Raw genomic sequence first — 9757 nt, 5'->3', positions numbered from 1 at the left:
TCTTGGGATTTTTTTTCCTCCATGACTTTTCTAGGCCTGGAAATAACCATTTACCAAATTCCATGACTTTTAGAGATTTTCCATGACCGTACGAACCCTGGTGATACATACTCATCGAAGCTCATAGCACTATGAAATAAGTGTTCATTTCTCACCCTCAGATCTGGAAATCCCAAAATTTCTGAACGTAACAGCGAGCGGAGTTTCCTTGTACGTGAAGTGGACGTCGGTGAAGAACGCCACCGAGTACACGCTCGCAATCGTGGAGAAGCAGCAGAACAATCAGGCGCCGAGAATGAGAATCGTGGAAGGTCATTTCTTCATCGAGACCGACCTCAAGCCGTGGACCACCTACTGCATCAAGGTGGCAGCCCGAACCTCCATCAGCCAAAGCCACTACTCCAGGCCCATGTGTAGGACCACTGGGGCCTCCCAGTGAAACGCCACCCGTACACCGATCACACTGGACTCGGCAGAACCACCACGTACACCATCGTTGGTTCTCTTCACTCTGTAGCATCCACAACATGACCGTAACAGTTCTCAATCTGTCAGAACTTTAGAAGGAAACTTAAAAAATAAATTTCAACGACAAAGCCACATTCTTCGGTTTGGGGTACTTCTTGCATGTCACGAATAAATTATGATCAAACCTGAGGAGAACCTTTTAGATTTGAGTGCTTATGAATCTGTTAGCAATAGCGTATATACATTTTAATAAATTGGGCTGGCATCATAGCAGCATTGCTGTATTAATGCTGTCTCAAAGTATTGCTGAAATTCTATTTATCAAAAAATTGTTTTATTTTCAAGATGGTTATTATATTCTCTGGATGTAGTGTAAACAAAACGTGATATTTTTTTTTCAAGCAATATTTTTTATAACCACGCAGAATATTTTCTTTATGATATGCTATGTAACTTCTCAGTTTGTGAACACTTTGACAATCGCAGAAATTAAAGGATAAAAAGGAATCTGTGAACTGATAAAACATCCCGATGTATGAACACTAGAACCTTCCGTGGAAAAAAAATGTGAATAATTATTTCAGCTCTAAATAGACACACAAGTACCTGTGCAACACATCAGTAACATACAATGTTTAGTAACATTTAATGTTGGGATTCACTCCGTTTCTATTTTATTTCTTTTCTATTCATTCTTTGCACACCTGAACACATTTTTTTGGGGGTGATTTTAAGTTTTAAATGGCGATAAAGGTAAACACACTGATGGGGAAACCTTGAGTAAATAACAAAATAGCTTTTCTAAACTAAGCATGTTAAAACTCTCAAAAACATAGTGCTAATCTTCATCTTCAATCATCCTAAATATTTATTTTTGCGGTGAAAGAAAATATATCTGCATGTCACCACATTGATCTTTCACTGTATTCAAATTTACGTAACATTAATATTAAACTGGCTTCAACTTCATATAAACAGTATATTGTTATTTCTACGTGACCCTGGCCTCATGGGGATCTGGCTGCAGTATCTGAAGGCTAAAAAATGACCTGAAGAAAAAAATATAGACATTGATATAGATAGATAGGAGGACTACAAATGGAGTTACAAGAGCCACGGTGGAACTGGTGAAACACCCCCTGTGGTGTGTATGAATGTAGTTTGGACAGAGGCACATTTTTAAGATAAGAGGGTAATACCAAGCGGTCCATCAGCCCCCATCTAAGATTACGTAACAGTCACAGTATTCAATATGACACCTGCCATTTGAGACCGCACGACACGAGTCTGTGACACAGCCGCCACAAATACGATCATATTATGGAGACTATGACACAGGAAAAGAGGGCCAAAAAAAAAGAAGGTCGGAGGTCAACAGAGGCAGAGGTGAGGATGAAGCTCAACAGGTAGGAGAAAGAGCACATGTGATCTTACCCAGAAAGCCCCAGGACTGCAGGACGATGACTGCAGCTGGCATCACGTCTGATGCCCACAAGGAGGTCAGACACAGCGAGGGAGAGGAGGGTGAGGTCTGTGGTGGAGGGAGGGGCAGATGACGATTAGACCCTCATATTCAGTGCAAATGAGTTTCGATCGCAGCAAGATATTTTGAGAATAACGACAGAATATGGAAAAGTTTACTTTTAGAGACCCAGTGTTATGAAAATCTAATTATTACATAGTCGACATGCCGAATTGAAGCTCTATAATATAAATGTGCTCCACATAATTGTAACTAATTTAAATAATAATTTGGCAATAGTTTAAGTTGATGTTGATCATGATCCCATGCTAGAAATACTATAGAAAACACATATTAGGCCTACAGGTTTGTTTTTTTATTTCCTATTTTAAGAGGCTAAATAATTCACCAATTTCTAAAAGAAAGAATGTTTTGGGACTTCCTGTTGCGCTAAATTCAAAGTCAGGGGGTCACTAAAGTTAGCCGCTAGGTTTTTTGTGTAGCATAGTTCAAGTTGGTGTTACGGTTAAACAAGCGACCCTGTTAACTGGTGACTTTCAGCCAAACACGTCTGTTGTCTGTTGTTTCCAACGACGGCAGTTCCTCGTGAAAGCCGCATTGTTTAATGTACATATGATGTATATGAGAGGGCTTGACACTGTGTTAAAAAAATTAAACAATACGGCATTCACGAGGACAGCTATACGTGTTATCTTCCTATTTCCAACAGTTGTCTTTACTACAACACACGCGTTCGGGTGAAAGTCACAAGTTAACACGGTCGCCTGATAAACCGAAACACCGGTCGAGAGCTTTGAAACCGCCCACTCCACCGAGTTTTCGTCGAGGGCAGAGCCAGCAGCAATCTAACGTGAGCTATTCCGAGTGGATAAAGCGCTTCAAAAGTAGAAATAAAATGGGTTAACCCGCACAAAACTGTCTTTATTTCCTCGTTTAACAATATATACATGTAGAAGTAATACCGCGTCATCACTCGATAAGAGCAGCGCGCTCTGGGGTCGCGTGCGCGTGGGGCAGTTGACGTTTACCGTAACGAACGGAATACAACGGCAAGATGGACCCGATCTTCAGTCCGCCGCTTCACAGGCAGAGACATCAATTTGTCATCGATTTTGTCAAGAGGAGAAAACCCCAGAAGGTACCTTCTTCATGAGAAACACACTTTGCACGTTTGTTTTAAAGAAAACGTCTGTTTGTGTAATGTTCGCTAACGATAATAATAAGCTAGCCGCTCTCGCTGATGTCGTGGAGCCAACTGCTGCTAACGGAAATCCAGTTTTTGCATTAAATGTTTAGTGACAAACTAAAAGAAAGTAACAAACTCTAAACTTCATTTTAAACACCAACGTGTTAAACAATGAACTAATGTCGCTGAAACGTGCACTTGTTTTTGATGTAATGTCAATGTTTTTGGTAAACGTAATGACGTTGGGCAACTATCGGTATTTCCGGTTTTCAAAATAAGGTATTAATTAATAGTATTTTACAAACTACATATGAAAATATGATCAATTGGATTAACCTATATCACAGGAATTACCACATTGCCTGTGTCCCATTTTTATATAAAAATAAATCCTTCAAAATTGTGGTAGAATTTACTTTATTCTTTGATTTTAACTGATTTATTTTAAGGACAACTCTGACTCCATGAATACAACTAAAATCAAGCATTTTGATATAGCTGAGAGATATAAAGACTTGTCAACATTAAAATGTTGTATTAAACAATAATGTAATCAAAGAGACATGATAGATGTTTGCGGTACGACATTTAACGTTAAATGTTATTGTCAGAATTTAGAATAACACAAACTCCACCAAATTAAAAATTTTAAAAAACATTTCTGCACGTTTAATTAAATGCATGAAAGAACATTTCAACATTGCTCTTTCTAGGCTGACTACTTCTTTGCATGTAAGGGAAGGAGCATTGCATTTTTAGCAATATCTGCTGGTTCCTCAGTGTTGACAGGCTGCTACTTCCTTACTCCCTGATCCCTTGAGCAGGCCCAGACCTTTTCAAATCATCAGCATAAAGATACATCGATAACAATATCTGCAATCGGTCTGCTATCGATTTAATTACATTTTTATTATATGCCATATACACAAAATACTAGAATAACATTTCTTGTTTTAAGTTTTGACCCATTTGCTGCTGCTATAAAAAATGTTTACACTAAAATTGCAATTTCTGTTAATTTTGTGTATTTCTTTCCCCAACTGGTCGGCTGAGTTGACCACGGTTGACAGAAAATAATCAAGTTATGAGCATGAATTGTTCTTCATGATGGTTTGGGTTCTTTAGAAGTGTGATACGCTTCACATAAGTTTGGACTTCTCCCTCCAGCCACGACACTTCTGTCTCCCTCCTCCTCAGGTGCTGGACTTGGGGTGCAGTGAGTGCAGCCTTCTCAAGCTCCTGAAGTTTCACCGGGAAATTGAACTGCTGGTTGGAATGGACATCGACGGTGCCAAGCTGAAGAAAAGGATGTATGTGTTTATATAATATTGAGTTGAAGGAAACAAGGAAAAAATATATTAATCATTGAGAATCATCAACAGAAAGATAATCAGCAACAAAGTTGATCAATATTTGATGTCAGTTGTTAAATCAGGTTAAAATATTAAAACTATATAAATAAAATAAAAATATTTCCGCTGGGTGTCGATTTACAAACGTGAATATAAAATATTTATTAAATATATATATATATATATATATATATATATATATTTGGCTTTTGTCTAAATTATTAATGGATACATATTTTTAAAAAGATTCATCAATCATACAAATATAATATTAGTTTCAGCCCTATATGGAAGTCTGTGTAAACTCACCTAAACTAGTCAAATTAATGATCAATAACCTTTCCGTCACAATGTATTTCACAATATCCATACCAGGCAACTCTTCATGCCAACTTAAGCTCGGATTCATATTTTTCTTAAATCCAGTTCATTCATTTGGACAATATAATGTAAAACAAGAACACAATATGATCATATATTGAAGGTTTAGTGACTTACCTCTCAGCCCTGTTCTCATTGGATCTGTGCTCCACATGGGGAAACCTCTCAAAAAACATGAATGGCTCCCATCTCATAATAAATAGTGATTACTGGACTCGACACGCATATCGTTGTCGAGCTTAAAAAGTGTATCTCTTTTTAACATGTTGTAGTAAAGGGAGAAAAAACCCTGTTGCCTTCAATAACTCTTCTATCTGCTTAGTGCAGAGGCGTCAAACTCATTTTCACCGTAGGCCACATCAGCGTCATGGCTGCCTCTTAAAGGGCCGGTGTAACTGAAACATAGAAATATTGTACATGAGAAAACTGCTCTAATATCATATCATAAATCCATTCAATTTGAAATTTTCAAAATAAAAGTGGGATATTTTAGTATAAACTACTCCAGCATATTGTTAAATAACTCGCTTTGAATTTGATTATTGTTTATGTAAGTTTATAAATATTGTACAGAAGAAAAAATGTCTAATATTATAACATAAATCCATTTAATTTGAAACCTTCAAAATAAAAGCGCGGGATATTTTTCTTAGGCGATCACATGTCTTTCAAGCTGTCAGGGGGCCACATAAAATGATGTGGCGGGCCAGATTCGGCCCGCGGGCCTTGTGTTTGACACCTGTGGCTTAGTGGATTACAGCTTGACCTTTTGACCTCTGGAGCACCCCCGCTTGTGTGTTCCTCCAGGCACGGATTGGCTCCGATGTTGACCGACTACCTGCAACCGAGCGACAGGCAGCTGCGCATCGAGCTGTACCAGGGCTCCGTCACGCAGAGGGACGCCCGCCTCCGGGGATTTGACCTGGTGACCAGCATCGAGCTGTAAGAGGCCGTTGGGTCTTCGTAGCTACGCCAGTGTGAATATTCTGCTTTATTCTCGTCTCTTTTGTTTTTGTTTATCACGTCCGGTCTCTCTATTCATCTTTCTGCTTCTCCGTGACGTAACGTATCGCCGTTGTTTTCCCCCGTGGCCTCTCTGCAGCATCGAGCACCTCACGCTCCCCGATGTGCAGCGCTTCTCCGACGTGGTCTTCGGTTACATGACTCCGGGGGCCGTGATCGTCAGTACCCCCAACTGCGAGTTCAACCCTCTGTTCCCGGGGAACGTGGGTTTTCGGCACCACGACCACAAGTTCGAGTGGAGCAGAGCCGAGTTCGAGTCCTGGTACGCTCTGAACACGGAGAGCGCTGATTTTCATTTATTTATTTATTCAAACCTTTATTTAACCAGGTGAATCCCATTGAGATTAGACATCTAATTTTTGAGTGTCACCTGGACAAGACAAGCAGCAATAAAAAAACACACACAGTTACAAACAAAAAACACAGAATAAAACGAGTAAAAAGAAACTAAAAGTTAAGAGACATAACAAAGTTAATTTAAGAAACATTGACTTTAATAAGTAAATCCACCCTAAAACACTTGTGAAGATTGTAAACATACTTTTCCTAACACCCCCCCCCCCCTCAGGGCTCTGGGGGTGTGTTTGGATTACGGCTACGAGGTGGAGTTCACCGGGGTCGGACAGCCTCCTCCGGACCAGCACCAAAGCATCGGCTTCTGCTCCCAGATCGGTGTGTTTCACCGGCTCGGGGGAAAAGGGAACAACAACAACAACGTGTTGTTTTGTGAGGAGGCCGAGGATGTGCTTTCATACACTCTGGTGAGTGACCTTGTTTAGAGATCGGTGATTTCTGAGTCGGGCATCAATGTTGGCAGAGTCTTCAAAGACTGTGAATATGAGTTTTTTTTTATTTCCCCGCTTTATTCAAATAAAGTTTTCAGGTTTTCTGTCAGTTTTTAGATCACCATAGATGTTAAATCCACACATTGTGGGAAAAATGAAAACGTACTCTATTGACTCACTAGATTAAAAAAAAGAAGATATATATAATGAGAAAATGACTGAGTCAAATTCTTCCTTTAACCCTCTTGTTTCACAATTATAAATGCATAGTGTCTCCTTCCTTTTCAGCAAACTGTTCAGATATTTTAGTCATGCCACTGTTTTCTCTTTATTTAATTTATTTTGTTTTATACCTAACAGAAAAGGAATACTAATTTGTCCATTTATTAATAAACAAATGGACAAATCCCCTCCTACAAGTTGTGAGTGTTATGAGAGATTGAAGATGTGAACAGTTTAGTCATTAAATAACCTAATTAATTCAGTATTCAGCGAGCAATATCAATTTGACAAGAAAGATTTGAACTTTTCTGGACGTGGGGTGACACTGATTCATACACCCCAGAAAACAGGAAGGACAGTGGGGATCTTTCGAAGTGACGTGTCTCTGTCGCCCTCTGCTGGCGAGCATCAGCCACTACAGCATCGGTCGTCTTGGTAGTCTGCATGTAGCCTACTGTAACACACACTGCCATTAAAAATAGAAACTCGAAGCTAATGAATAAAAGTAAATAATTATAGATTAATATCTAGCTTGTCAGAGTCTGGATTTTTAGAAAAAGTACATTTTTAAAGCCAACTGGCTGAGTAATAATTGACTTACTGTTATGGATCAGTAGGAGTAGGACTGGGAGGTGTGGCCAACATCTTCTGTCCCGATGAAGCTCATTTAAGATCACAATATAGCATGTTTTCCTTCAATTTAAGAAATAAATATTATATCTAAAATAACCACATGGTTTTGTATACTTCTGTGTGAATAGCATACTTGATAAATAAATAAAAAACAATATGATTACATTGAAAGACGCTACATTTCTACCACGATGAAAATCCGATTTTGTGATCCGTCTTTTTTTCCATTTGTATTCTTTAAACCCTTTTTTCTACATTAGCTGTATAGTAAGAACTACCCCAGCCTGCATGACAACAACATCTTGAGTCGGGTCCTGGTGATGGAGGTGTTGTCCGGGGCAGACAAGCTGAGGAGAAGATGGGCGGAGGAAGAGGAGACCGGCAAACGGGAGACCGGCAGGTGGGATTACGGCAGTGACCCACCGCGCAACGCTGACGGGGAGGAGGAGGAGGAAGAGGAGGAGCGCCACCTGGAGATGGAAGAGAAGCAGAGAGGTGAACATCCCCCGAAATGACCATAACAAATGTGATGTAATGAACATCCCAGATTTAAAAAAGTGTTCAAAGAAGGCATCAGTTTGTGTTCTGTTGAAGAATAAGATGGAAAGTATACGTGAGAGTAGAAGTAACGGGGCCAGCAACATTGAATGTGTGTGTAAATTAAAGGTTTCTCCACGATATCGATGTATTTTATACTGCCAGGTTTTTGTGTGTAAAAAAACTTTTAGGCAAACGAAAAACGTTCTATTTTTTTTTTACATACCTCCGAGCAGCAATGAGGATTCTGGTGCAGCGTCAGGAAGTTGAGGACCGAAAGCTGTTTTGGAAAGATGGCCAAGGGCAACAGGAGTCCTGCAAAGTGAACAGGTTGGTTTCCTTGAGGAAGATGAAGATGAAGAGGAAGAGTTCTTCCAACGGCGCATTTTTAAAAGTCAGTTTGTGGCGGGCAGATCATAAAGACGGCCTCGGTTCTGTAGCATCTCTAATCTCAATACTGACTTTACTTCTGACATTATTTTTTTGTGCCATGAGGGTTATGATGTCATAACGTCATCTTTTTTCAGGTGTGTGCACATACCTCTGGTTGTGCTCTGGTCCCGCTACCCCAAGGTCCGCGCCCTGGCCGGAAGTATCGGTAACCTCCGGCAGCACCTGATGGATCACCCCGACGTCACACTGAGCCAGGACGGCTTGGCGGTGCTCCTCAACAACCAGGAGCAAGGCACTAGTAACGTTCCATCGCTTTTATGCCCCATCATATGTTTTTGTGCAGAATGTAAATATGTACTCACAGGGTTCTTACACATTTTGACCAGTGGATTTCCAGGACTTTTCCATGACATTTAACCAAATTTCCATAACCAAACTGAAATCTCGGTAGAAACATGAACATTGTGCGTATTGAGAGCGTACGCCGGCTTATATTTTGAGCGTTTTTCTTTAAAAAAAACATTAATTATTGTAAACTCGGCGTAAATGAATGTGATGATAATAAATGTCCATGACTTTTCCAAAACTTTTATGATTTACATTTTTCCAGGCCTGGAAATGACCATTTTAAAAATGCCATGACTTTTCCAGGTTTTCCATGACCGTACGAATCCTGTACTCATCAATCTGCCACACGCGGTGGACTGTTTTTAAAAGCGGTCCTTTTTTACAATACAATACTTATTGAGCAAAACGGCAACAAACACTTTCATCTGATGTCCGATACAAATGCAATACCAAGGTTGACCAGCAGGTGTCATCATTTCTTACTGTGTCCATTCTACACACACTGCATCTATTTCCTGCTCTGCTTCTTATTCTATGATCTTTGATGCCCGATGGTTTCTGTGGTTTGGACACCGCTGCTTCCTTTGTGTTTTATATTCTCCTAGAAGAAGAAGAGGAGGAAGAGGAGCATGATGATTTGGACGACAGCGGGTATGCCAGAGGAAGTGTCGAGCCAGAGGAAGACTGGGACGCAGACGCGTGATCGGCATCGGACGTCTTCGTTGTCGGCGCGCGGGTTCCGCTCGGTGACATCTGGACGGCTCGATCGTACGGACAACAATTCCCAGAATGCACCGCTGCAACTTTGGCTTTTGGATTGATTTGAGGGCTTGTTTGGACTTTTTGTGTTGTATGTAAACACCCGTTGGCCTCTTAAATCGGAGTATACTCCTGAAATGCAAAGGGTATAATAAAACTCGCTGTAAAAATGCTAACATTGTGACTG

At 40.2% G+C, this 9757-nt stretch overlaps 1 protein-coding gene across 2 annotated transcripts; it reads left to right on the top strand.

The window, feature by feature from the left end:
- Positions 1-3005: 3005 nt before the first annotated feature.
- henmt1 (HEN methyltransferase 1) lies at positions 3006-9746 on the top strand. 2 transcript variants are annotated; one of them, XM_056415455.1, is made up of 9 exons: positions 3006-3089; positions 4335-4447; positions 5678-5812; positions 5973-6155; positions 6462-6654; positions 7794-8028; positions 8307-8400; positions 8598-8755; positions 9417-9746. In XM_056415455.1, the coding sequence occupies exons 1-9, from the start codon at positions 3006-3008 to the stop codon at positions 9512-9514; spliced, it is 1293 nt and encodes a 430-aa protein (XP_056271430.1). In that variant the 3' UTR covers positions 9515-9746. The 2 variants fall into 2 exon arrangements, with proteins under 2 accessions (XP_056271430.1, XP_056271429.1); XM_056415454.1 differs by having other exon boundaries at positions 8598-9746.
- Positions 9747-9757: the final 11 nt, after the last annotated feature.

The sequence above is a fragment of the Pseudoliparis swirei genome, chromosome 5 (assembly GCF_029220125.1).
Source record: "Pseudoliparis swirei isolate HS2019 ecotype Mariana Trench chromosome 5, NWPU_hadal_v1, whole genome shotgun sequence".
Taxonomy (NCBI): Eukaryota; Metazoa; Chordata; class Actinopteri; order Perciformes; family Liparidae; genus Pseudoliparis; species Pseudoliparis swirei.
This window is presented reverse-complemented; position numbering and strand designations above follow the sequence as displayed.